At 64.4% G+C, this 27,928-nt stretch overlaps 1 protein-coding gene across 1 annotated transcript; it reads left to right on the forward strand.

Moving 5' to 3' along the window:
- The first annotated feature begins 2,200 nt into the window (after positions 1-2,200).
- Positions 2,201-25,923, forward strand: KLF13 (KLF transcription factor 13). The gene is made up of 2 exons (XM_054713371.1): positions 2,201-3,297; positions 25,391-25,923. Exons 1-2 carry the CDS (start codon positions 2,694-2,696, stop codon positions 25,678-25,680), a joined length of 894 nt encoding a protein of 297 aa, XP_054569346.1. The 5' UTR covers positions 2,201-2,693; the 3' UTR covers positions 25,681-25,923.
- The last annotated feature ends 2,005 nt before the right edge of the window (positions 25,924-27,928 follow it).

Here is a 27,928-nt window from a genome sequence, read left to right on the forward strand (position 1 = left end):
TAGCCGGAGCCAGGGCGAAGCCATGGGGATTTGCGAGATGCTTACGCGGCAACATGACCCGGCTCCTCAGAGATCCTCTCTCTCCCACCTTTTGGAGAAGTGTCCCTGCAGCTGCAGACCGTCCCCCTCCCCCCCCCACCGCCTGGCCTGGGGCTACCTCTGCCCCCCGCCCCCACCCTCCTGGGGTGAACACCTGCTTCCTGGATCACTCGCCTCTCTCTCTTTTCTGGGTCAACGTCTCCATTTTCCGTGAAGCGTTATCTCTGGCAGCTTCTACCGTGAGGAAGAATGCACTGGGCGTGCAGGTTTGGAGACCCCGGGGGGAATTAAACACACAGCTGACCCTTGCCCTGGCCGGTGTGGCTCAGTGGTTGAGCATGGACCTATGAACCAAGGGGCCAGGGTTGGAATCCCGGTCAGGGCACAGGCTCGGGTTTCGGGCTCGATCCCCAGTAGGGGGCGTGCAGGAGGCAGCCCATCCATGATTCTCTCTCATCATGGATGTTTCTCTCTCTCCCCCTCTCCCTTCCTCTCTGAAATCAATAAAAATACATCTATAGTAATAAAAGGGTAATATGCTAATTAGACCAGGTCAACCAGCCATCTTCCGGACGTCTGATTTCCTTCTGGACAAAGCCATGGTGGTGGGGGCCGGGGCAGAGGCAGTTAGGGGTGAGGTCAGGCTGGCAGGGGAGGGCAGTCAGGCTGGCAGGGGAGGGCAGTTGGGGGCGAGATCAGGCTGGCAGGGGAGGGCAGTTGGGGGCATTAGGCAGGCAGGCAGGTGAATGGTTAGGAGCCAGTGGTCCTGGATTGCAAGAGGGATGTCCCAGATTGGAGAGGGTGCAGGCTGGGCTGAGGGACAATTCCTCCCGCCTCCCCCCTGCCCCCCCCCCCCCTGTGCATGAATTTCATGCATCAGGCCTCTAGTTAAAAAAAAAAGAAAAGAAGAAGGACCCAGGGCTGCAGGGTCAGGAGCTGCGGGCGTGGGTCCGGTCAGGGGCTCGCCGCGAAGTTCGGCACCGGCCACTGGGGTGTTGGCCCAGGCCCGGAGGAGAATGGCGAGGGCGGAGGGCGGGCGAGCGCGGGCGCCTTGGAGAGTCAAGGGCAAGTGGACGGGGCCCGGGAGCGATTGGGGGCGGACGGAGAGCTGGGCGCAGCCGAGCCTTTCCTTGGGGAGGTTCGCCAGCGGGTGGGTGGCGCGCAGTGGGCGGGGTCCCCGCAGCTGGCACCGTGTGGAGCCTCGCCCCGACCGACCGCGGTGGGAGAGGGGCGGCCTGGAGAAGTTGGCTGCAGGCCTGGGCCTGGGAGGAGGGAGAAGGAGGAAGGGGCCCCGCGTTCCCCGAACTGCGCGCCGACCGCCCCTGCACGTAGTTCCACTCCCGCGAGCCAAGGGCGGCGGCGGGCGCGCCCCCCACGCGGCCAGGTTACCGGCCACAGCTCGGGGCCGGTCCGGCTCCGGCTGACCCAGCCTCCAGGGCAGCGCGGCCCGCACCAGGTCCCCGGCCGCCCGGGCCCAGTCGGGGAAGCTCCCGGTGCCTCTCGCGCTCGCCGGAGCGGCCCCGCCCCAACCGTTGCCCCGCTCCAGACCGGGACGCGACGAGGGCCCGAGCGCGGAGGAGACGATCGGCCTGGGTCTCCGGGCGCGGCCACCCAAGAGCCCTTCTGGGGTGGGTGCGGCGGGAGTGGTTCCGCCCCCAGGCGCGGCCGAGGGCCCCGCACCCAGCCCCGGCGGGCACGCCTCCTCGTGGTGCAAACCTCGCTCCGGAGGGGAAGGAGAAGCGGAGGCGCACCCACCCCGGCGCCCCTGGCGGGCGGGGCTGGATGGACAAAGGGGCGCCCCCCCCCTCCCTCCCCAGCGATCGCCTCCACACCGGGGTTCCAGGCCGTGACAGTACAAAAGGTCTGGCAGGAAAATACCCCGCGGGGTCCCCGAGGCGGAGGAGGGCGGGCCCACCGCCTGCGGGTGACGTGCATCGGCGTGCCCGACTCCCGGCTCCAATGTGCGCCCCTCCTCCGGCTGGGCCAGGGGACACGCCCATGGTCGCGCGTCGGGCCCCGAGGCGGGGTATCGGCTCCCCTAGCGGCCCCGATTGGTCGGGCCGTGGAGACCCAATGGGGACCGCCCCTAACCTTGGGCACGCCCCCTGTCCGGGCGCGGGGTGCGCGCTCCCGGATCCCCCGCCCCCTCCGCGCGCGCAGCTCCCCGCGGCCGCCGCCGCCTGTAACCTGCGCCGCCAGGATGTGGCTGGGGGCTGACGTCGGGTCCAGATGTGGCCCCGGCCCCGCCCACCCCCGGGGGCCGGGCCGCCCACACCGAGCCGCGGCGCGCACGGCGGCGGTCCCGCCCGCCTGCCACAATGCGCGGCGAGGCTGCGGCCGCGACTTGGCGCCGTCGTCCCTAACGTCGCCGCTCGGCATCCTTAGGACAGGCCGCCCCTGACGCCGTACGAGGGGACCCCCACTCCTTCTCGCCACCCCCGCCCCTCCATGCGCTCACTCTTTGGGGCCCGGCCGGGCGGGCGCCTCACGGACGCGGAGTCGCGCGGGTGACGGCAGAGGCGGCTGGGAGCCCCAGTGCAGCCGGCGGAGAGGGCACGCCGCACCCCGCCCCCCCGCTCGCCCTCGCTCTCCGGAGGCTGTGGGTGCGGATGCGCCTCTGACGACTCGCAGCGACGAGCAGCGGAGCCCGCAGCATGGCAGCCGCCGCCTATGTCGACCACTTCGCCGCCGAGTGCCTCGTGTCCATGTCCAGCCGCGCGGTCGTGCACGGGCCGCGGGAGGCGCCGGAGCCGGGCCCCGAGGGCGCGGTCGCCGCCGCCGCCGCCGCCGCCACGCTGCCCCGCGTCGAGGAGCGCCGCGACGGCAAGGACAGCGCCTCGCTCTTCGTGGTGGCGCGCATCCTGGCGGACCTCAACCAGCAGGCGCCCGCGCCCGCCCTGACGGACCGCAGAGAGGGCGCCGGGGCCCGCAAGGCGCGGACCCCCTGCCGCCTGCCGCCGGCCTCGCCCCCGGCCCCCGAGCCCGCCTTCCCCGGCGGCGAAGGCGCGGCAGCCGCGCCCCTCAGCCCCGCGTGGAGCGAGCCCGAGCCCGAGCCGGAGCCCGAGGCGGGTCTGGAGCCCGAGCGGGAGCCGGGGCCCGCGGGGAGCGGCGAGCCCGGCCTCAGACAAAGGGGCCGGCGGGGCCGAAGTCGCGCCGACCTGGAGTCCCCGCAGAGAAAGCACAAGTGCCACTACGCGGGCTGCGAGAAAGTTTACGGGAAATCCTCGCACCTCAAGGCGCACCTGAGAACTCACACAGGTCAGTGGGGCGGCCCGGGCGCCCGGAGCGCGCGCGGACAGGGGCCCGTGCCAGGCGCCGGGCCACGCCCCCGTTGCCGCCGGCCGGGGCGCACGGGCGCAATGGCCGGGGACGGTCGGGGCCTCGCCCCTTCCCCCACCACTCGGTCCTGCGGTCGGGCCCCGCGCGCCCCGCGAGGCGTGTCCCAGCTCCCGGAGCCCGCACCCGCTTGGCGACCGCGCCCCCGCCGGACACGCCCCCTCCCCGGGCGCGCTCGGGCGGGGCCGCGGGGGCGGATGTCGTCATCCGAGTTGGGGGCGGGGACCCCGCCCTGACCCGGGGGCCGGCGCGGGCAGGTGCGGGCGAGCTGGGTGGGGATCGCGGGCGGGGGGTGGGGGGGACATCGGGGAGATGGGAGGCCGTGGCACCCGGGAGCCGCGAGGAAAGGGGGTGCCCTGGCTCCCGGTCCTTCCCTCGCCGCCCGGGCGCGCGCTCGGGAGGGGCGGGGCCGGCCGGGCGAGGCGAGGCGCGCGGCGGGCGAAGTTCACGCGGGGACAGGGCTCCCTCTAGCCACTCGGCACATTCTTTGCTCTCCTCTTCCTGTAATTTTTCCAGCGCTCTAAGGTTTAATTTGTCGAAACCAGAGCTTGCGGGGGGCGGTCCCCGTTCCCGGTCCGCGGCTCGGGGTGGGAGCCACGCCCATCCGGCCGGCGGGGGCACGCCCGACCCCAGGGGCTCTCCATGGGGAGGCCACGCTTGCTCCCGAAGGGAGGGCCCAGCCCCGCTGCCCGTCCGTCGGTCCGCGCTGCCCACTCCGGGCCCTGCGCTCCCTGGGCACCTGCACGGGGGTGGGCGTCCCGGGGCGGCCGCCTGGGGCCCGGGGACCGCCCGCCGCCCGCCGCCCGCTCTCCGACCCCAGGGGGCCCTCGATCTGGGAGTGGATTCATCGGAGGTCGGTTGTTGTTTTTAAACACACAAAAAAGTAGCAAAAACACACACACAAACAAACAAAAACACCCCCCCACATTTAAGTGATGGGAACCTTCCTGTCCCAGTTCCGTGTCCAGAACCGCACGGTTCCTCCGAGCTCACGTGAATTCTTCGCGGACCCTTCACTTCCTCCCTGTTTGGGGCAAGTTCAAAACAAAACACCGCAACACACCCGTATCCTCCTGCTGTCTGCTGGCTCCCACCGGGTTAGCCTTCTCCCTTACCAAACAGACGGTTAAAAATGCTGGTTTAAACATTGCGGTCCCTGCCCCGCAAGCATGGCTCCGTGGCTGGGCGTCCAGACCTGTGAACCAGGAGGTCACGGTTCGATTCCCGGCCAGGGCCCAGGCCCGGGGTGTGAGCTGGATCCCCCAGTGTGGGGCGTGCAGGAGGCAGCCGGTGGGTGATTCTCTCTCATCATGGATGTTCCTCTCTCTCTCCCTCTCTCTCTCTGAAATCAATAATAATAATAAAAAACATTTAAAAAATTAAAATTGCGGCCTCCTCTCGGTTGCATTGGTTAACTGAGCGGATCCGAGGTCTGCAAGCGTCCAGGACCCGCGCATCTCAGATGCACCTGGCCCCCCGCCCCCCAAAACCGCGTGGCCGTCCAGGGTGAAGGCGGGCCATGGCTAGGCCTTCGGAGTGTCCGAAGTAAGGGTGTGTGGGCCCAGATTGGGGGGCGGGGGGGGGGCCTGGATTCCTGGAGGGAGGGTGTTGGATTAGCTTGGGGACGTCAGGGCCATGGTGGGCGTGGCGGCGAGGGCGGGGCCCGGCCAGGACCCTGAATACAGGGGCGGGGTCAGCGCTTGGGGCGTGGCTGGGGTTGGGGACCTCTTTTGGGGGGAGGGCCGAGGCCCGCACTAGGCGGGGACCTGAACGGTTGGAAAAAATCCTTTCGCGGCCGGTTTCCCTCCGGCCTCCCATTGGGTGGCACCGGTGGCTCGTCGGGTTGGAGACCTGGGGAGGGGCTGGGTGAAGGGCGGGGCGCGCCGTCGTGGGTGGGGCTGGCTTGGCTAGGGGGTGGTGGTGGGGAAGGCTTTAGTCTGGGGGTGACTTCGGACGTGGCTGGCTGCGGCCTGCCCCCCCAATCTTTGCCGGGGTCCAGGCTTTGTGGGCCCTGAGCGGATGGACCCCTTGGCTTTAGAGGACTGGGGCAGGGCGCTGGGAGCCAGACTTGGGGGCGGGGGGGGGGGGCCGTGCCTGGAACCCCAAAGCTGGCCAAAGGGGACGGAACCAGCCCTGCCTGAGGTGCGCTCCGTCTGTGATGAGTGCGGGGAGCCGCCCCCCCCACCCCCCCCACCCCCGGTGTGCACAAGCTCCCCAGGCCGCCTCCGCGCCAGGGGCGCACGGTTCCGCTGGGCATGCCTCCAGGTCCCGGGTGCTGCTCTTCCGCCGAACACTGCGGGTTTTTTTAAAAAGTTAAAAATATACATATCTTTATTGATTTCAGAGAGGAAGGGAGAGAGAGAGAGAGAGAGAGAGAAACATCCATGATGAGAGAGAATCATGGATCACTGCCTCCTGCACGCCCCCCACTGGGGTCAAGCCGGCAACCCGGGCCTCCTGGTTCCTAGGTGGACGCTCAACCCCTGAGCCACGCGGGCCCGGCTCCATTGATTTTTGGAGAGAGTGGAAGGGAGAGGAAGAGAGAGAGAAAGACATTGATGTGAGAGAGGCACACCGATGGGTTGCCTTCGCACTTGCCCCGACCAGGGCCGGGGATCGAGCCTGGCAACCGAGGTCCCACGCCCTTGACCGGAATCGAACCCGGGACCCTTCGGTCCGCAGGCCCACGCCCTTTCCACTGAGCCAGCCCGGCCAGGCGAGTCCCTGTTGATGTTATAGCGATCGCCCGAGAAAACAAAACAAAGTCACCCACGTCTCTGTAACGCCAGGACGTCTTCTTCAGCGGGTGGGCACGTGGGCACGTGCGGCCCAGGCCTGGGGCGTGGGCGAGGCCGCCTTCAGAGGGGGTGCGAGGCCAGGAGCTGACTGTCCCTGAGGCGGATGGGCCTGGGGGTGAACATTCAAAGACATTCAGAGCAGGAAAGGCCTGGGAGGCCAGACCAGCCCCCCCCCCCCCGCCGCCCCCCCGCCGACCTCCAACTCCCACATCCTGCATCTGGAGATTCCAGCAGTTGTCCGAAATGGAGGGGCTTGGTGGGCCCCCCGAGAATGGCCACTCCATCCCTCTTGTCTGCCTATACGTGTCTGCCTATTTGTGCCCACACACCGTTGCTCTCAGAATGAATTCTGTGTCCTATTTCCCCTCCATTGCCAGGAGTTACATGTGTGCTTGGAGAGAGAGAGAGAGAGAGAGAGAGAGAGAGAGAGAGAGAGACCCCAAATTCTATTATAAAATAGCAACAGTCCTGCCTGGCTGGTGTGGCTCAGTGATTGAGCATCGACCTAGGAACCGGGAGGTCACGGTCTGATTCCCGGTCAAGGGCACAGGCCCGGGTTGCGGGCTCAATCCCCAGTAGGGGGCTTGCAGGAGGCAGCTGGTCCATGATTCTCTCTCATTATGGATGTTTCTCTCTCTCTCTCTCCCCCTCTCCCTCTCTCCCCCCCCCCCCCACTCTGAAATCAATAAAATATTCTTTTTAAAAACCCAAAAACATCTCCTTGCCCGCTGCCCATCTCAGCAGCTCCGGGGGTCTGGCCACCTGCAGACCCCGAGGGACCTGCCCGGTGGGGGTGAGGGTGGGAAGCCGGCAGATTGCGTTCTCTCAGCCATTTCCTGTTAGCGTTTGGGCGGGGTTAGCCTGAAGCTGCTTGCTCCCCATGAACAGGGGTTCCATCCTGAGGGAGACAGGGGGGTGAGGGGGGTCTGGCCGTCCCCTGAGGCCCGCTGCTGGCAGGACCCCCTCGCAGGTGCCCGGGGGGCAGCGGGCCTCGGAGAAGCAGGCGGCCCGGCGAGTGCAGGGTGAGCGGCGGGTTCTCTCTCCCCCACGCCGCCCCGGGGTGCCCGTGGGGCGGGTGGTGAAACCCCAAACAAATGCAGAAGTGTGCAGGCAGAGCGTGCGAGCCTGCCCCTCCCCCTCGGGTCCGTGCCGCCCTTCTCCAGGCCCTCCCAAGGCTTTGCACGCGTGTCCCAGACGCGTGTCTGACCCTCGCCAACGCGTGTCCGTCCCCAGCTTCCGTCCTGGGTGGCGTTTGCCTCGCGAGACGTCTCCATCCTTTCCGCCCACCGCGTGGCGCTCTGGGGCCCTGGGCACAGCCAGCCACCTTGATTGTCTGTCTGTGCATCCTCCCCCGAGAATGTTGTCCCGTTGACGTTTAGGGAGAGCGGGAGGGAGAGGGAGAGAGAGAGAGAGAAACATCCATGTGAGAGAGACACACTCATGGGTTGCCTCCTGCACTCGCTCCGACCAGGGCCCCGGCCGTGGAGGAGCCTGCCACCGAGGTCCGTGCCCTTGACCGGAATCGAACCCAGGACCCTTCGGTCCGCAGGCTGATGCTCTGTCCACTGAGCCAAACGGTCCAGGGCTCAGTAAAAATGTATTAAAAAATAATTAAAATAAAAGATAAAAAGACACATTGCATTTTGTGTTTTATTTTTTAATATATTTCATTAATTGTTTTTTTTTACAGAGAGGAAGGGAGAGGGAGAGAGAGTTAGAAACATCGATGAGAGAGAAACATCGGTCAGCTGCCTCCTGCACACCCCCCACTGGGGATGTGCCCGCAACCAAGGTCCATGCCCTTGACCGGAATCGAACCCGGGACCCTTCCATCCGCAGGCCGACGCTCTATCCACTGAGCCACACCGGTCAGGGCTTTTTAAAAAAATACATGTTCTTGGTCTCCTCCCCCCGCCTCGCTGAGGTTCCTGCTGCTGCATCACTGCCTCCCTCTCTTGTTTTGACTTCGCCCAGTTCTCACGCGCACGTGTACGCGCCTCACCCTGAGAACATGGGGATCCCCACCGCCCTCCTGCCCTGCTCTCCGGCTGGCTCTTCCTGGCTCCCCCTGGGCCCCGCCCGGGTGAGTGTTCAGCCCCTGCAGCAGCGAGGGACGGTCGCCCACCCACCCACCCTGGCGCGGCTGGCACTGGGGGGGCCTGCTGAGGTGCTCTCTGCACGCCCCCTCCTCCCCGCAGCGGAAGGAGGCCTGGAGGCCCGGTGAGCATCTGTTGGCAGCAGGGAGCTCTGAGTGTCAGGCCACGGGGGGGGTAGGGGGGGGGTGCCTGTGTGTGTTTGAAGAAGGCAGTTCAAAATAGTTTTTTTTAATTTAAAAAAAAAATATTTTTTTTTAATTGAGCCCTGGCTGGTGGATGGAGTGTCAGCCCGCGGACTGAAGGGTCCTGGGTTCGATTCCCGTCAAGGGCACGGACCTCGGTGGCAGGCTCCTCCCCGGCCCGGGCCCTGGTCGGAGCGAGTGCAGGAGGCAACCCATCGATGTGTCTCTCTCACGTCCATGTTTCTCTCTGTCTCTCCCTCTCTCTCTCCCACTCTCCCTGAACATCAATGGGAACATATCCCCGGGTGAGGATACAGTAAAATAAAAAACACAGCCGGTGACCTTGGCACCCCAAGGCCCGCCCGCCGCAGGGCCGGGCACGCGGTGCCAGGTCTGCCCGTTGCCGGGTCACGTGGCTACGGTGGTGGAACGCTCTCCCCTGGACGGTGGTTAATGAGTAACGCGTGGGGCGACAGCCTGAGACCCGGGCGCGGGCAGCCAGGCGCGGGCTGGGCAGGTGTGGCGTCTGTTCTCCACTTCCGTCCCGCCCGCCGCGTGGATTTCTGCTTCCTCCTCCATCTTCACGGAAAGGTTTTCCGGGTCCTGCTGGCGGAAATATGTATTTTATTTTATTCATTTATTTTTATTTTTAAAATATATTTTATTGATTTTTTACAGAGAGGAAGGGAGAGGGATAGAGAGTTGGAAACATCGATGAGAGAGAAACATCCATCAGCTCCTCCTGCACACCCCCGACTGGGGATGTGCCCGCAACCAAGGTACATGCCCTTGACCGGAATCGAACCTGGGACCCTTCAGTCCGCAGGCCGACGCTCTAGCCACTGAGCCACACTGGTTAGGGTGGAAATCTTTTTTTTTTTTTTTAAATAAAAAAAATAGTTGCCATTTATTTATTCCTTTCTAAAATATATTTTTGATTCCAGACAGGATGGGAGAGGGAGAGGGAGAGAGAAACATCGATGAGGAGAGAGAATCATGGATCGGCTGCCTCCTGCATGCCCCCCCACTGGGGATCGAGCCCACAACCCGGGCATGTGCCCTGACCGGGAATCGAACCGTGACCTCCTGGTTCATGGGTTGACGCTCAAACACGGAGCCACGCCGGCCGGGCATCCGATGCCAGCTTTTTAGGCTGTTGGCCTTGATTTGACTCTGGCACGTAGTGTGCGACGAAGAAATCCTCACCCCGCCCCAAGGCTCTGCCCTGGGGCTCCACTGGCGTGCACATGCATGCACACATGTGCACGCAGGCACACACATACGTGTGGCACCTTGCTCATTGTTGTGGCTGAACTGAGCAGCCAAACCTGGACTCTATCCATGTGGACTCTGATTGCGGGGTGAATTGTTCCGTTTAGATCTTAGGGTCCACCTCCCCCTGTCTCCGTGCCCCCCTTACCCGCCCCCCTTACCCCCCCACCCCCCCGCCAGCCATTATGGATCTGCTGGGTGTCACTGGGGTTTCTGGGAGGCACAGAGCTCCCTGGCTGGGAGCTAAGCAGGCCGATCCCCTGCCCGCCACCCCCCGGATCCTGCCAGGGCCCAGCACAGGTGTGTCTCCCACCCGCTCCCAGCCCGGGGTTCGAGTGTCCTCCTCGCTCACCCACATCACACACAAGCAGGACGGAGGGCACACGCGGTGCGGGGGGGGGGGGTCATTTGGGGGTGCGTCTGCGTGGGGGGCTCGGTGTATCGATCGCCACACAGAAACACGCGCTCACTAGGAACTGGGCCGCCCCCCGTGGCCCTGGGCCAGGCCGTCCCAAGGTGACCTGTTTGCAAAAGCACCGAGGCCCGCCGTCCGTGATGAAATGTGCCCGTGCGCTGCCCCCCGGGCGTGGCCTGGGCGGGCGGGGGGGGGGAGGGAGAGGGGGCCGTGGTTCCCAGCTCGGGGCTCGGGCTTGGCCCCTGGAGCCGGGGGGTGCCCAGGCATGAGCTTTGCAAGAAATGGCACCGGCTCTATACGTCCCCTCCCCCTGGAAACTCCTTCTCCGAGCCTGTGGCTCCTCTCTGACTCCCTCTGACTGTCTGCATGCTCACTAAAAACACACACAGCACGACGGTCCGAGACCCGGGTTTAGGAGCAGCGGTCGGCAAACTCATGAGTCCACAGAGCCAAATACCAACAGGACAACGATTGGAATCTCTTTGGAGAGCCACATTTTTTAAACTGAAACTTCTTCTGACGCCACTTCTTCAAAACAGACTCGCCCAGGCCGTGGTGTTTTGTGGAAGAGCCACACGCAAGGGGACAAAGAGCCGCAGGTGGCTCGCGAGCCGCGGTTTGCCGACCATGGGTTTAGGGCCCTCCCCGGTGTGGCTCGGTGGCTAGAGCGTCGGCCAGTGGACGGAAGGATCCGGGTTCGATTTCGGTCAAGGGCATGTGCTGGGGTTGCAGGCTTGGTCCCCAGTCCTGGTCGGGGAGGCAGCCCGTGGACCCGTCTCTCACATCCACGACGCTTCCCTCTCGTCTCTCCCTTCCGCTCCCTCTGAAACAGTCAATGGAAACATACCCGCCGGTGAGGATGAACAACAGAAAAAGAAAGAACGGGTTTAGGGCTGGAGGTAGAAGCTCCAGTTAATGGCTGCTCGACCTACAGGGTTTTGCAAGGAAGTGAGTGTTGGGAAAGCGAGAGGAAACCCCAAAGGCGCCTGGAACCTCAGAACCCCGCCCTTTCAGAGGGGGGGGGGAGGGAGGGAGGGAGGGAAGGGCAGAGGGCCCCGGGCCCGGGCTTGTCCTTGGCGTGGAGGGATGTTTGGCCTGGCCCTTGCCGGGCAAGTTGCTCCAAACCCGGTCTGGGATCAGGGGGAGGGTCTGGGAGCTGGGGGAGGGTCTGGGATCAGGGGGAGGGTCTGGGATCAGGGGGAGGGTCTGGGATCAGGGGGAGGGTCTGGGATCAGGGGGAGGGTCTGGGAGCTGGGGGTTGGCACCCTGGCTGCACCCCGGGCGTCTCAGCAGAAACAACCCCCCCACACCGTTCCCCGAAGGAGGGGTGAGCCGTGTGAACGAGTTAGAGAGCTGCCACTGCTGTTTCTTGCAAACCAGCGGGACCTGGGGCGGGCCGTGTGGGTGCTGGGCGGGCTCTGCGTGGCCTTGCGTTTCGGTCTGGCTGACGGCGACCCTGACTCCCTGCCTGTCGCCCTCACGCCACCCCAGGTCCTCACCCGCCAGGCCTGCTGGCATTGTCTCCTGTTCTTTTTAAAACAGATTTTTATTTTTAAATTATTATTGTTGTTGTTGTTAATCCTCACCGAGGATATTTCTCCATTGATTTCTAAAAATATATATATTTTATTGATTTTTTACAGAGAGGAAGGGAGGGAGAGAGAGTTAGAAGCATCGATGAGAGAGAAACATCGACCAGCTGCCTCCTGCACACCTCCTACTGGGGATGTGCCCGCAACCAAGGTCCATGCTCCTGACCGGAATCTAACCTGGGACCCTTCAGTCCGCAGGCCCACGCTCTATCCACTGAGCCACACCGGCCAGGGCTTAAATATATTGTATTGATTTCAGAGAGGAAGGGAGAGGTAGAGAAAGAGAAACTTCCATGATGAGAGAGAATCATGGGTGGGCTGCCTCCTGCACGCTCCACACTGGGGATCAAGGCCTCAATCCCGGGCCTGTGCCCTGACCTCCTGGTTCATAGGTCGACGCTCAACCCGCGGAGCCACGCCTGCCGGGCATCCTCTTGTTTTCTGAAAACGACTTTGTCGCTTGGCCTTAGGCACCGGGGGTTCATGCAGAGTGGCACCGTGTGTCTTTGCGTGTGTCTTGTATGAGCGTGTGTATGAGGGTGCGTGTGTGCGTGTGCGTGTGTGTGTGTGTGCACGTGCAGGTGCTCAGCCTCCCGCCAGAGCTCAGGACAGTCGCTCGCTGGACGGCAGCCAGGCCCCAGGCATCGGGCCAGGAGGCTCCGGGCTGCGGACAGGGTTTCTGAGGGACCCCGCGGGGGCCGATGGCAGAGGAAGGGGCCCCGTGTGGCCCCCTGGGGGCCGGGCTGGCCTTCAGGGCGGAGCGGGGACCCTGGGCAGGGCTGGAGGGGGCACAGGCCCAGTCCCCAGGGGGGCAGGCCCGGTCCTCCTGCCCTGGACCCCCGCCAGCAGCCGGCAGCCTGGTGTGGGATGGCCCTGGCGGGGGGCCAGGCCCGGCCGGGCTTTTGTCTGCTGGGCTGAGGGCTCAGCCCCGTGCACCTCCTCCTCCTTCCTGCCCCTCCTCCCCTCCCTTCTCTTCCTCTCCCTCCTCCCTCCCCTTCTCTTTCTGCTCCTCCCCTCCTCTTCCTTCTCCTCTCCCCTCCTCTTCTTCCTCTTCCTCCCTCCCCCGCCCCCCACCCTTCCTCTGCCCCGGCCCTTGCACTGGGGACTGTGGGATCTAAGCATGTTTTTTTCTGAAGCATGTTTTGTGTGTTTTGTTTTTTAGAAAAGCAAGTATGTATTGACCACAGCAAAAACGTTCTTGGGCTGGGCTGCCCTCTCGGGCTCACGGGAGAGTCAGCAAAAAGGGGGCCTTAGAGACAGGTTGGGGGGCTGCCGGAGACGAGCCGCCGCCGCCCACTGCTCCCCTGGTTGCAAGTCTCAGGGGTCCCTTAGAGGCCAGGGGAGACGTGCCTGTGGGGGACGGAGGGGAGCAGGGAAGACGGGGGCCTCATGCCCAGGGCGGAAGGAGTGGGGACGGCAATGGCTCAGCATGCTCCCTGGAGGGGGAGTGCCTCGGAGCTTGTGGGTGTTTTTACAGCCTGGGAGACCCTGGCGGCCTCCCCTGGGGGCGGGATGGTGCAGGAGGAGGCGGCCTGGTGGCGGTTCCCGGTAGGCCTTCCTCCTCCTCTCACCAAGAGCAAACCCGAGGTAAACATTGGGTCACCATGGCAACTGGCGGAGCTGGGCTCAACATGCTTGCGGCCGGCGTTCTCACCATCTCAGGTTCTAGGATGGGGTCATGGTGTCTTTTCTTCCTTTTTTTAGAGAGAGTGGAAGGGAGGGAGGGAGGGAGGAGGAGGAGAGAGAGAGCGAGAGGAACGTTGATGTGGGAGAGACACATTGACTGGTTGCCTCCTGCACGTGTCCCGGCTGGAGCTGGGATCGAACCTGCAACCCGGGTACATAGCCCTTGACCGGGACTCGAACCCTCAACCCTTCGGTGCTCGGCCGACATTGCAACCACTGAGTCACACCAGCCAGGGCTCTTATTTTCTTTAAAACATGGGGTGTGTGTGTGTGGGGGGGAGATAGAAACATCGATGATGAGAGAGAATCATGGACCGGCTGCCTCCTGCATGCCCCGCACTGGGTATCGAGCCCGCCACCTGGGCCTGTGCCCTGACCGGGAATCAAACCCTGATCTCCCGGTTCCTGGGTCGATGCTCACCCCCTGAGCCAGGCCGTGGGGCAAGGACCGCTTTTTTGAAGCAGGTGCAGGCTCATGTACCCCACCCCCGCGCCCTCCCAGAGCCGCCCTGTGGCTCTAACCTGGGGTGACCTCCGGGCAGTGTGGCCCGGCTGTGACCCAGCCTCTGCTCCCCACGTTGAGCCTGTGGGGGAGAGGCCCATCTGGGGATGCAGCCCGCAGTGCGCATGCGTCCCTAGAGTGCGTCCCGTTGCTATGGAGACCCACGCCCGCCGCTGTGTTCAGCGGGTCTCAGGTGGCCTCCTTGGTTACCGGGGACCAGAGTCTCCCAGGGGCCAGAGCGTTACACCTGGCCCGGCTGTAGGAGCAGCAGCCGCTGCACGGGGCCCTGGGGTGAAAGATGAGGTGCCTGGTCCCCAGGGGGGGCCACCTTCCTGAGGGGGGGTGGGGGTGAGGGGCCCCCCGTTTCCACCTTCTGTGCAGGAGGCAGCTGATCCGTGATTCTCATCCATGGTGTGTCTGTCTCTCTCCCCCTCTCCCTTCCTCTCTGAGATCAATTAAAAATATTGTTTAAAATAAATACCTTTAAAGCATTCCTATAGGATTCCCTCTCATCACGGATATTTCTATGGGGTGGAGCCTGCAGCCCCGGCATGTGCCCTGACCCGGAATGGAACCGGTGACCTCCCGGTTCATGGGTCAGTGCTCAACCGCTGAGCCACACCGCCGGGCTGGGTGCATTTATTTATTTATTTATTTTATATTTGTTTAGTTTCTTTATTGATTAAGGTGTTACACATGTGTCCTTATTCCCCCATTACCCCCCAACCCCCCCACGCATGCCCTCACCCCCCGGTGTCTGTGTCCATTGGTGAGGCCCACATGCGTGCATACAAGCCCTTTGGTTGATCTCTCCCCCTCACTGGGTGTGTCTGGGGAGCCAGGGCCGGGCTCCATAAATTCTTGTTCTGCACAAATGGCCAGCTTCGGGGGGTGCCTTTGGCCCGTGGCGGGGTGCTCCCTGCTCTGGCCCAAACAAATGTCTGTGTACCCCAGATTCATGCGCTGAAATCCTCGAACGCTGATGGGATTGTTGGGGGGGCGGCAGGGGAGGAGGCTCTGGGAGGTGACTCGGTGACCGGCCCTCCCATGGGATCAGTGCCTTTCTAGAAGGTTCCGGAGCCCCTCTCCCTCCCCTCCCAGTGAGGAGGATGATAGGGCGTTGGCCCGGAGCCAGGCACAGGGCCCGCACCAGCACCCAAGGGCGCTGGCGCCTTAATCTTGGATTTTCCATCCCCGGAGCCGAGCGAGACACACGCCTGCTCCTTGTGAGATAGTCGGCGGGTGGACTCCTGTGACAGCTGGGGCGGCCCCCCACACTCTCAGGGCAGACACCCCAACACATCCCAACTATCGGGGCTTGGCGTCTGTCTGGTGCCCGTGCCACGCGGAATCTGCCGGCCCAGCCGCCCGGGAATCCAACCGCGACCTCCTGGTTCGTGGGTCGACGCTCAGCCACTGAACCACACCAGCCGGATGAGACTACGGGGGGCCCTGGCTGAGGGGCCCTTGCCTCTTGGGATGGCCTGCTCTCGCCCCCCTGCCCTGAGCCCAGCCCACGGCTGGGATGGGGGTACGGGGGTGCCACTCCCTCGTGTCCCTGAGCGCCACGCACCTCCAAGCGCAGGGGCCATGCCATGCGCCCCCCCGCCCCCCCCCCCCCAGCCTCGGTCTGTCACAGCCGTTCACTTCCGGGCCTGTTTTCTCCCCCAAAGGCCTCGGCCGCACCTGGGAGAAGAAATGAAAGCGCCACCTGTCCCCCAGAAACTCTCGGTTTCCAGACGCCTGGCAGTTGGGCCCCGACTCCCCGCTCGCCCAGGGCTCCGCACCCCCAGTGCCCAGGGTCGGGGGTCAGCAGCCAGGCCTCTGAAGTGGGGAGGTGCAGCCTGGAACCGGGGGGCGTGGGTGGGATAGCGGGGGGGGGGGGCAGGGACACTGGGGGGCCCCGCACGGGAGGGGCCCGGGGTGCGAGGCTCAGGTCCCCTGCTCGCGGGCCCTCGTGGGGTCAGGTCTGTGGCATGGCCGAGGGCGGGAGGTAGGAGTGTTTTCGGGTTCGAGAAACTAGGTTCTGCCCCGGCCGCGTGGCTCCGTGGCTGAGCGTCGTCCTGCGCACCGAAAGGCCGCTGGCTCGATTCCTGGTCGGGGCACGTGCCGGGCTGTGGGCTCCGTCCCCAGGACGGGGGCCTATGGGAGGCAAGGGGTCGATGTTTCTCTCTCTGTCTCTCCCCCTCCCTTCCAATGGGGAAAAAATAAAATAAAATACAAGGACCTTAAAAAAAAGAAGAAGAAGAGCCCTAGCCGGTGTGGCTCAGTGGATAGAGCGGACTGGAGGGTCCTGGGTTCGATTCCCGGTCAGGGCACAGGCCCGGGTTTCGGGCTTGATCCCCAGTGTCGGGGGCGTGCAGGAGGCAGCCGGTCCATGACTCTCTCTCCTCATCCATGTTTCTCTCTCTCTCTCTCTCAACCGTCAGTAAAAATACTAAAAGACAAAGGAAGTCAAACACCACCTGAGCAGGTCACGGGGCCTGTCGCCCTGGTCCCCGGGGATGCCAGGCGGGGGCCTGGGGAGCCCTCTGTAACCCCCCGTGCCCCCCCCCCCCGCCTTCACCGGGAGCCAGCGGGCGGCCCTGGGGCGGGGGCAGGGCCCGGGAGGGTCCCCGGCTGGCGAAGCCCCTGCCATCTGGCCTGGCCCGCGGTCCCGACCCCGTGCTGGTCGGCTTCCCGATCTGTTTTCATTTTCAATTCCCTTTATGGCTCCCACCGCCCGGGACGGGACCGGCCGCAGCAGCAAACACGCTGTCCTCAGCTGACCTCCCTCCCGCCCATCCCTGGCCTCGATTGTTTGCCTTGGGCTAATTTTAGGCCCTTCATTTCCACCCTGACCCTCCCCCCGAAGGGAGGCACACGCAGACCCAGAATAGCTACCGGGAAGGGGCCCGGGTTCCCACACGGATCTGGCTGCAGCTGGGCCTACGGGGAGGCCGTGGGGAGGGGAAGTGGGGGGCAGGCGGGGACCCCCCGCCCCCCGGCCCCCTCTCCCTGAGGTCCCTGGGCCTGCAGGGTGCTCAGCCCTCTCTCCCTGAGGTCCCTGGGCCTGCAGGGTGCTCAGGGAGCGTCTCTTTCTCTTTTGCAACAGAAGCCGGGCGGCTTCTGGGAATAACACCCTCCCCCCAGCCTCCGCCGGGCCTGGCTCACACCCCCATGGGAATGGGGAACTCCCCAGGGCTCCCAGGCTCCGGACCGGGTGGACGTGCGTCGTCGTCCGGGGTCAGACGTGGCACTTGGCTGCAGGCCCCACCCAGCCCAGCGCGCTCTGCTGTCCTGGGACGGGCCCGGGGCCTGGCCTGGAAGTCCCCACACCGCGTCCCGTTATCCCCAAGTACCTCATCGCCCCACTTTGAAAAAAGCGTTAGCGTTGCTCTAGCCGGTGTGGCTCAGTGGATAAGAGCGTCGGCCTGCGGACCGAAGGGTCCCGGGTTCGATTCCGGTCAAGGGCACGTAACCTCGGTGGCAGGCCCCTCCCTGGCCCAGACCCTGGTCAGGACACGAGCAGGAGGCAACCAGTCGATGTGTGTCTCCCATCCATGTTTCTCTCTGCCGCTCCCTCTCTCTCCCACTCCCTCTGAAAATCAATGGAAGAATATCTTCGGGTGAGAATGAACAGCAACAAAGAGACAATAAATTTTTGATTTTGAGAGAGAGAATAAGAGAGAGAGAGAGAGAGAGTTGTCGTTCCCCTTATTCATGCCTTCATTGGTTGATTCTTTTTTTTTTTTTTAATATATTTTTATTGATCTCAGAGAGGAAGGGAGAGGGAGAGAGAGATAGAAACATCAGCGATGAGAGAGATTCATCCGTCGGCTGCCTCCTGCACGCCCCACACTGGGGATCGAGCCCGCACCCCGGGCCTGTGCCCTGACCGGGAATCGAGCTGTGGCCTCCTGGTTCCTGGGTCGACGCTCAGCCACGGAGCCATGCCAGCTGGTCAATTAAAATAGATTTTCAAAAACTCCCCTTTGCGTTCCAGCACTCCCTGGTCCCCCAGCCCCTGTCGCCTGTGCCGCAGTGTCTGTCCGCACACGCGTGCCTCTGGCAGAGTGCCGGCGGGGGCGGGGGGGAGAGTCACACGGGACATGGGCTTCGTGTCCAGCATCCGCGGCGTGGCAACGCCTCCTGACCCGTCGGTTTGTGTGGGAGAGAATCCACAGCTCCTTCCCGTTCCTCCTCGCGCCGTTTCCACGGGGCGGACACGCGGCGGTGGGCCTGTCCATCCCCCTGGGCAGAGCGCTTGCCGCCGGCACTCGCTGGCGACGCATAAAGCCGCTACCAGACACGCGTTCGTGGCCGGCCCCGCTGTGGACGCTGAGGACACGGACTGCTTTAACGTTCTCAGAAACCGCTGGCCCGGCTGGTGTGGTTCGATTCCCGGGCAGGGCACATGCTTGGGTTGCAGGTTCCATCCCCAGCAGGGGGTGTGCGGGAGGCAGCCCACCGATCGATCGATCGATCAATGTTTCTCTCAGTCTCTCCCTCTCCCTTCCACTCTCTCTAAAAATCATTGGAAAAATACCCTCGGGTGAGGATTAAAGAGAAAACAAAGTAGAAGAGGGACCTTGGGAACGGAAACTTCCCCATGTGTTTTGTAACCCCTGACAGAAGGGGCGGGGGGGGGGGGGCGGGGGGGGCGGGGACACCTTTATGTAATTCCCGGCACGTGCAGCCACGCGTGTGGGTTGTGCTGCTTTGTCACCGGAGGTCAGAGGTTATGGGTTCTAGGGCAGCGAGCCCAGTTTATGAGCTGGGGTTTGGGATACGAAGTTGCTATTTTATAATAGAACTAGGGGCCTAAGTGCATGAAATTCGTGCACGGGGGTTGGGGCGGGAGGGTCCCTCAGCCCCGCCTGCACCCTCTCGCAATCCAGGACCCCTCAGGGGGATGTCCGGCTGCCGGTTTGGGCCCAATCCCGAAGGGCTCCTAATCGCTCGCCTGCCTGCCTGCCTGATCACCCTTAACCACTTGCCTGCCTGCCTGCCTCATCACCCCTAACCACTCTGCCTGCCTGCCTGTCTCATCACCCCTAACTGCTCTGCCTGCCTGCCTCATCACCCCTAACCACTCTGCCTGCCTGCCTCATCACCCCTAACCACTCTGCCTGCCTGCCTCATCACCCCTAACCACTCTGCCTGCCTGCCTCATCACCCCTAACCACTCTGCCTGCCTGCCTCATCACCCCTAACCACTCTGCCTGCCTGCCTCATCACCCCTAACCACTCTGCCTGCCTGCCTCATCACCCCTAACCACTCTGCCTGCCTGCCTCATCACCCCTAACCACTCTGCCTGCCTGCCTCATCGCCCCTAACCACTCTGCCTGCCTGCCTCATCACCCTTAACTGCCTCTGCCTGCCTGCCTCATCACCCCTAACCACTCTGCCTGCCTGCCTCATCACCCTTAACTGCCTCTGCCTGCCTGCCTGATCACCCCTAACCACTCTGCCTGCCTGCCTGATCGCCCCTAACCACTCTGCCTTCGTGCCTGATCACCCCTAACCACTCTGCCTGCCTGCCTCATCACCCCTAACCACTCTGCCTGCGTGCCTGATCGCCCCTAACCACTCTGCCTGCCTGCCTCATCACCCCTAACCCCTCTGCCTGCCTGCCTCATCACCCTTAACTGCCTCTGCCTTTGTGCCTGATCGCCCCTAACCACTCTGCCTTGGCCCCCACTGCCGCGGCTTTGCCTGGAAGGATGTCGGAAGGTCGTTCGGCTGTCCGGTCTAATTAGCATATTACGCTTTTATTATTATAGATTCCACAACCTGTGTATTAATCTGTCCATCCATCCACTCTGGCCGGGCTCTGCAAGTGGTTTTTTAAACAAAATAGTTTTCTCAGCCTGGCCGGGGTGGCTCAGTGCTGGAGCCTCGACCTAGGAGCCAGGAGGTCACAGTTCGATTCCCCTTCGAGGGCACATGCCTGGGTCGCAGGCTCGATCCCCAGTAGGGGAGGCGGCTGATCCATGATTCTCTCTCAGCATGGATGTTTCTTCTATCTCTCTCCCTCCCTCCTCCTCCCTCTCTGAAATCAACAAAAATATATTAAAAAATTAAAATTAAAAAAAAAAATCCACCGCAGGAATGAGGCCGTTTTTTCCGAATTGATTTTTAGAGGGATGGGAGGGAGCGGGGAGAGGGAGAGAGAAGCGTCCTCATGAGAGAGAGACACCAATTGGCTGCCTCCGATGGGGGGTGGGGGGGGGGGCTGGGAATCGAACCTGCAACCCAGGTTCACACACCACATGGGGATGGGGAGCGGCACACCTGTGGATCTGGTGTCGGCAGGTGCCTGGGCCCAGCCGGGTGCCCGAGGGCGAGACCCACCCGGGAGGCGGAGGGGAGGGGCGGGGAGGAGGGAACACGGATGGGGGAGGGGCGGGGAGAGAGACACAGGAAGCAGAAGTAGGACAGATGGTTGCTCAAGCTCTGCAGAGAGAGGGGGGGCCCTCCCTGGGTCGCCCGGAGCGCCAGGCTGCCCTGGGGTGCCCGTGCCAGGTGGCAGCAGGTGGGGGATCCGTCTGCCCTGCAGTCTGCCCTGCACCCTCTCCGGGGCCGACCTTGCCGAGGGAGGTTTCCTTGGGGGAGGGGATGGCTTCTCTGAGTCTCTGAGGGGCCCCCCCAACCCCTCCCATGGCCACGCGCGACGGGGGGGGGGGGGCCACCCCGGCCGACAGCTGGGCGGACCCCCCTCACTCACCTGGGAGGGGCGGCCTGCAGGCAGCACCTGGCTGCCCCCCTCCCCCGGCCCCTGCCCCCGCCCCCACCTCCCAGGCTGGCTCTCCGCAGACAGACAGACAGGCAGGCAGGCAGGCAGTCATGTGAGGGTGGACAGAGCCACTCTGAGGGCGGGGGCCTGGGACCCAGCCGCCTGGAGGGCCTGGGAGGCCGTAATTACCGCCCGGCTCTGGTGGCTGCTGTGCACATTCTTGTCTTTTAAGTCTCTTAAGTGGCCGGTGCCCCTCGGGCAAAACGCTGTGCAGGGTGACGGGGCCTCCAGCCTGGCGTGCCGCCCGGGTGGGTGGGCGGGACGGGACTCCCAGGAGGGTGGCCTGGACTTGGCTGCTATCTGCGAATGTCTCCGACTCTAAGGACGCCCCCCTGCTCTCACAGGCACCCCCCCCCCTTTCTGAGGAGAAGGTCACGTAAGGGGAGCCGTGGGCGGGGCCGGGCAGGGCAGCAGGTGGCTTCAGTGGGCCTGGCCGGAGCCTGGCTGGTCCCCTGCTGTCTGCTTTGAAACCTGCTTTATTGGGGGGGTGGGACGTGGGGGGGCTCACGGTACAACAGACAAATCTCGTCACATCGAGCCCCATCCCTGAAACCTACCTGCTCCTGTGGGCCAGGGTCACCCCGATCCATGGAATCAATCAAATGAAGCTCGCGTTGCTGGTGGGGAGCATCTCCTAGTTTGCTAGGGATGTTTTTTTATTCCATTTTATTTTTCTGAAATACGTTTTTATTGATTTCGGAGAGGAAGGGAGAGGGGAGAGATAGAAACATCGGTGATGAGAGAGAGTCATGGATCGGCTGCCTCCTGCACGCCCCGCACTGGGGATCAAGCCCACAACCCGGGCATGTGCCCTTGACTGGAATCGAACCCTGACCTCCTGGTTCCCAGGTCGCACTCAACCCCTGAGCCACACGGGCCAGGCAACCAGGGAGGTTTGTAGCCACGGGTGGCGCGGCCAGATGGCCTCCTACATGAGGCACAGGAGAGCCCCTCCCCGGCAGCGGGCAGGCCTCCCCCACGCAGCGGCGGCAGCAATGGGGGCCGGGCCTGGGTTTCCCTGGAGGCTGGCAGGTGACCGGCCACGGCGGTTGGCCATCTGCCCGGCGGCCGCCTGCCCCAGAGCCGGAGGGTGAGCTGAGCGGGGCTCCCCGGAAGGAGGCTCAGGGCAGTCCTGAGGTCGGGGGATGGACATGGCCTCGTGCCAGCCGCCCGCCCCCGATCCGAGCGGCCTGTGGGTGGATGGGGGCCCCCGGCCTGGGGGTGCGTGGCTCGGGCCTGGCGCTGGGGCCTGGGAGGCCTCTCCCTGTGCGTCTCTCTGACTCAGAGCGGCCCTGCCCCTCCCATCACCCCCCTGTCCCCTCCTCCCCCCCCCCCAACACACATGATTCCCTCTGCTCCCTGAGGTCTGGTCATGTGATCCCGGGCACCCCTGTGAATGAAGATCCATGTGCTCTTCTCTGGGGGAGGGGGTGGGGAGCTGGGCCGGGCAGGTGCTCTCTGCCCCCTCCCTCCCCCGGCAGCCAGCCGCGGGTCTGGCCCTGCAGAGGCCCAGAAGCACGGAGCAGCCTGTCACAGCTCGGAGGGAAGGCGGGGGAGGGCGGGTGGGTGGGAAGAGACCAACCGCAGACCGCGAATGCGTCTATGCATCACCCATGGGCACAGACACGAGGGGGTGAGGGCCTGGGCGGGGGGCCCGGGGCGGGCTGGAGGGGGTCCAGGGGCGGGGGAAGGGGGACCTCTGTAGTACCTTCAACTATAAAGAATTCACAAGGTATGTCACAGGAATGAAATGAGTTTAAAAAGGCCCCCAGGAGTGACTGCGCGCAAAGGGGGGGGGGGGTTCCGTTGGTGCCGGAGGGGCCCTTCCCCCGTGGCGGCTGCTGGGTGGGCGAGGCTGCGTGGAGGGATTGACACAGGCCCTTTACTTTTTGTGTGATTTTTGTTTTTTAAAAAATTATGTTTGTATTGATTTCAGAGAGGAAGGGAGAGAGAGGAACATCCATGAGGAATCAGGGCTCGGCTGCCTCCTGCGCGCCCCCTCCTGGGGATGGAGACCGCAACCCCGGCCTGTGCCCTTGACCGGGCATCGAACCGGGACCTCCTGGCTCCTGGACCGATGCGGGGGGCGGGGAGCAAGCAGGCCCTTTACCAGGGGGTGCGGAGCGGGAGGGGGCCTCCCCAGGGCCCAGGCGGAGCTGGGGGTTGCGCCGGAGCCTGCGCGCAGGTGCAGCTGTGGGCGCGGCCGGGGCGGGCGGGGCCTGGGTGGGGCCGAGGGCCCCCCGAGGAGGGAAGGGAAGGGGAGGGGAGCCCCGCGCGCCCCGCCCCGCCCCGCCCCGCCCCCGGGCTCCCGGGAGGGAACGCGCCGTCCCGCCCGGCCTGCGGTTGGGCCAGGAGCGCCCGGGACGCGCTGTTCCCTGATAAGATGAGGCAATCGCGCTGCAGCCGCCGCGCCGGGCGCCAGGGACATTGCTGCAACCCCGCCCCGCGCTGGGCCCGCCGCCACCGAGTCCCCCGGCTCCCCCTCTCTGCCCGCCCCCCTCGCCTCCCCAGCACCCCAGTCCTGCTCCCAGGGCCCCGCAGGGCCCCGCCCTGCACCCACCAGTCACCCCCCTGCGCAACTGCTTGCGCCCACCTGCTGGGTCCCCCACCCCCAGCGCGCGCCTGGCCCTGGGTCCCCAAACCCCCGCCACACACACACACACACACACACACACACACACACACACAGGGACCCCGCCCTGCCCCAGCTTCCCGCACCCCTCCCTGTGCACCCAGCGCCCCACAAGACAGGAACTCAGCCCCCTTCCTCTCTCCCCCTGCCCCCCTGACACATGGCCCCGCTCACCACCCTGCCCCACAACGCCCTCCCCCAAACAGCCCGGCCTCCTGGAGGTGGGGGCCGCCAGAGGGAGTGGGGGTACCCCAGGCTGGGTTCTGGGGTCCGGGAGAGTGACTTCTTCTTTTCTTTTCTTTTTTAAAAAAAATGTATTTTTGTTGGTTTCAGAGAGGAAGGCAGAAGGAGAGAGAGAGAGAGAAACATCCATGAGGAGAGAGAATCATGGACCGGCTGCCCCCTGCACGCCCCTCACTGGGGATGGAGCCTGGAACCCGGACCTGTGCCCCGACGGGGAATCCAACCGTGACCTCCTGGTTCATAGGTCCACGCTCAACCACTGAGCCACACTGGCCGGGCTCTCCTCCCTTTCCCCCCTATCCTTTGACTCGCTGCCACCTGGGACATGTGGCACCCCCAGGATCCTGTGGCACCCCCAGGATCCTGTGGCACCCCCAGGATCGATTCCCTGTGCCTCTGAACGTGTAGTTTCTATTGTTTGGCTTTGAAAATCGATGGTTTGCTCTCCTGTTTGATTCCATGCCCCTCCTCCACCCCCGCCCCCCTCCTCCTCCCCCACGCCTGCCCTTCCCCCAAAAAAACATAAGCTCCATGCGGACAGGAAATGCAGCCACACGCAGCCCTGGACGCCAGCCTTCCCAGGGAGAGAGCACCGACTTGGACATGTTTTCCAGAACTCACACACACACACACACACACACACACCTCCCGGGGCTATTTCCTTAAGCATATTTCCAGGTTTTCATGGACCTTTTGTTGGGGCAAAGGCCACTCTCCACGTCTCGCCGCTGCTGCGGGTCGTGCGGACTTCCTCGTGGTCTGGTCTCCCGTTTGCTTTGGGGGAAGCGTTCTGTCTGAAGGGCCCCCGAGGAGGCTGACGGCATTGTCTTCTGTTTGCTGGCTTCGCTCTTCTTCGGCCCGGGTCTCCGGTGGCCGCTCCGGGAGCTTCCCTCTCACCCCGCGGGTTCTCCATGGCCGCCAGGCCCGCACCCTTGGGTGTCTGTTCATACTGAAGTTTGATGGTGTTATTTAGGGGGACGGATGGCATGGATTTCCTGGGCTGGGCACAGGTGGGCCACCCTCAAGGACCGGAGTGGGCCGCCGGCTGGGGTGGCTCAGAGGTTGAGGGTCAACCTAGGAACCAGGAGGTCACGGTTGGATTCCTGGTCAAGGGCACCTGCCTGGGTTGTGGGCTCCATCCCCAGTGTGGGGCGTGCAGGAGGCAGCCCATCCAGGATTCTCTCTCATCATAGATGTTTCTCTCTCTCTCTCCCTCTCCCTTCCTCTCTCTAAAATCAATAAAATATATTTCAAAAAAAGAATAAATTAATATGCCCTGACGGGTTTGGCTCAGTGGATAGAGCGTCGGCCTGCGGACTCAAGGGTCCCAGGTTCGATTCCGGTCAAGGGCATGTACCTTGGTTGCGGGCACATCCCCGGTAGGGGGTGTGCAGGAGGCAGCTGATCGATATTTCTCTCTCATCCATGTTTCTAACTCTCTATCCCTCTCCCTTCCCCTCTGTAAAAAATCAATAAAATGTTTTTCTTTAAAAGAATAAATTAATAGAAGGAACATCCATGATGAGAGAGAATCCTGGATTGGCTGCCTCCCGCACGCCCCCTTGTGGTAGGTGGGGGATCTAGCGCGCAACCCTGGCACGTGCCCTTGACCTGGGAATCGAACCCGGGACCCTTCAGTCCGTAGGCCGAGGCTCTGCCCACTGAGCCACACCAGCTCGGTGGTGCGTAGCTCTGGGGCCTTGGCGGGCCCGCCGTGGGTCCTTTTGGGGGGGGAGGCGGGGGAGTGACGCGGGGGTGGCTACGCCCCCGTGCGCCCCGCCCGACTGACCCACGCTGTGCCGTGTCCCCCGCCCGCAGGTGAGAGGCCCTTCGCCTGCAGCTGGCCCGACTGCAGCAAGAAGTTCGCGCGCTCCGACGAGCTGGCGCGCCACTACCGCACGCACACGGGCGAGAAGAAGTTCCGCTGCCCCATCTGCGACAAGCGCTTCATGCGCAGCGACCACCTCACCAAGCACGCGCGCCGCCACGCCAACTTCCACCCGGGGCTGCTGCCGCGCCGCGGCGGGGGCTCGCGCACCGGCTCGCTCAGCGACTACAGCCGCTCCGACGCCAGCAGCCCGCCCGTCAGCCCGGCCAGCTCGCCCTGAGCTCAGCGGGGCCCCCCCCCCCGCCTGCGAGGCGCCCCCAAACAGCAGCACAGACCCGCCCCCAACCCGGCGCGCCACCGCCCTGCGCGCGCGCCACTACCCTGTGCGCGCGCGCGCGGAGGTCCCCCTGTCTCTCTCTCTCCTCCCCAACCCCCACGACAGCCATGAGCAGACGGATGCTCTTCCTTCCTGTGATCCCCGTCTTTCTCTTTGGTCATCTGGAAAAAAAGAAAAGAAGAAAAGCCTGCGGGCCGAAGGGCCCCAGGTTCGAGTCCCGGTCCAGGGCACGTACCTCGTTTGCAGGTTGGATCCCTGGCCCCGGTTGGTGGGAGCACCTGAGGGAGGCAACCCATCGATGTGTCTCTCTCACATCCTCACATCGATGTTTCTCTCTGTGTGTCTCCCTCCCTCCCTTCCGCTGTCTCCATGGAAGAATACCCTGGGGGCGGGATTCCTTAGAGAGAGAGAGAGAGAGAGAGAGAGAGAGAGAGAGAGAGAGAGACATGGATGCAGGACACCTCCCTTTCCCCTCCCCCAATCTTCTTCACCTCAGGTGTCAAACGCGATTTGTAAGGAAAAAAAAAAAAAGTTTTTTAAAAAACAAAACACCCCCCACCGATTGCACAAGGGACAGACCCACGGAGGGGAGTCAGCGGTGCGACACCCCTTTCTCAGGGACGGACGTGTTCCGTGAGGTCAGGGAGGACCCCCTTCCTGCCGCCTTCCTCCGGACAGAGATTTGCACTCGAGTTTCCGGCCGGGGACACAGCCGAGGAGGTGGCGTTGGGCGGCCGGCAGGTGGCCAGGCCTGCGGCCCCTTCTGGCCACCGCCACCCACGCCTCCCGCCGGGGCCCCCTTGGCCGGCGGCCGGGCTCAGGACGTAGACGGCTCAGAGCGATGCCTTAAGCCGAGCCGGGCAAAGGGGCAAAGGAGCAGCCCTCCCCCCGCCCCCTCCCCGTCCCCTCCACCCCAGGGGACCGTCTCCCTGTTCCTGCCTCTGGGACCCCCTTTCTGGCCTCTCCGTGGGGCCCTGGATCGGAGGGACAGGTGCTGTTTGGGAGACACGGCGGCACCATGGATGGCTAACGAGACAGTCCGGGCCCCGACCGGGGACCGTTCCGGATCAGACCACGTTCTCCGTCGTCCGAGGAGATGTCCCCCCGAGTGTCCGCAATGCCTCTGCTCCCTGTGCTCCCCACCGGCCCGCCCTCTGCTCCGGGGACGCCTCTGTCTGAACCGGTGCGTGGAGGTGTCTGGCCGCCTGCCCCGAGGCTCCGTACCCAGCAGGACACCGGGCCGTGGTGACTCGGTGGGATTTCCGGGCGTCACGGGACCGACACGCCGTCGGGGACCCTGCCTTCTGCTTCCTCACGGCGGGGACGGCAGGTGGCAAGTTGTGGAACGCTTTGCCCGCGTCCTCAGCCGCCTGGACGCCTCCTGTCGCTCTGCGTGTCCTGAGCGAGCCGCCCGGGAGGCCCCCGCCCGCACCCTCCGGCGGCCGAGGAAGAGCAGAGAGCCTGCAAGTTTCTCCCGGACCCCAGGCCTGGGCCGGCTGCGGGTGCGAGCCCTGGCGCTCCCTGAGGCCGGACCCCTGCGTGCCGTCCGCCTGCAGACAGCCGGGCAGAGCCGGAGCCTGGACGTACGAGCCCCCAGGCCAGTGCGTGTGTGTGCGCGCGTGTGTGTGGGTGTGTGTGGGGCTGCGGGTGTCGGTTTGGGCGGACTTGGGGGGAGCTCACAGAGCCCTCTGCCCGCGTCGATGAGGAGGAATGACCCTGGGGACCTCGGGGGACCGTAGGTGGGCGTCCAGGGCCCGGAGTGCCTTGGGGGTGGCCACCCCCTTGCACCCACCCCCCTCGCTCAGGGTGTGGGGTGCTGCACAGGTCACCGGGATGGCCGAGGCCTGGCGGGCGCTCACAGCCCCCGGCCACTGCTGCAGGGCAGCCCCGAGGGGACGGGCACCCTCTGCTCCTAGGGACCTCGAGGGTGGCAGCCGGCACCTGCAGCACCCTGGTGCCCACCTGGTGCCCACACCCAAGGGCTCCGAGTCAGCAGGGACTGGCCCGTGGCAGGGGCGGGTTCTGAGCAGGTACCAAGGTGGCCATGGGTGTCATTGTGGGGGTGGCCCCTCGCCCAGGCCGGGGTGCAGACCACAGGGCTTGCAATGGATCCGCGCGAGAGAGTGGGCTGCGCGCGGGGAGGACAGGACGGGACAGCGCCCCCTCGCGGCCGTGGGGCGAAATGTCTTCG

This window comes from Eptesicus fuscus, chromosome 25, assembly GCF_027574615.1.
Source record: "Eptesicus fuscus isolate TK198812 chromosome 25, DD_ASM_mEF_20220401, whole genome shotgun sequence".
Lineage (NCBI taxonomy): Eukaryota > Metazoa > Chordata > Mammalia > Chiroptera > Vespertilionidae > Eptesicus > Eptesicus fuscus.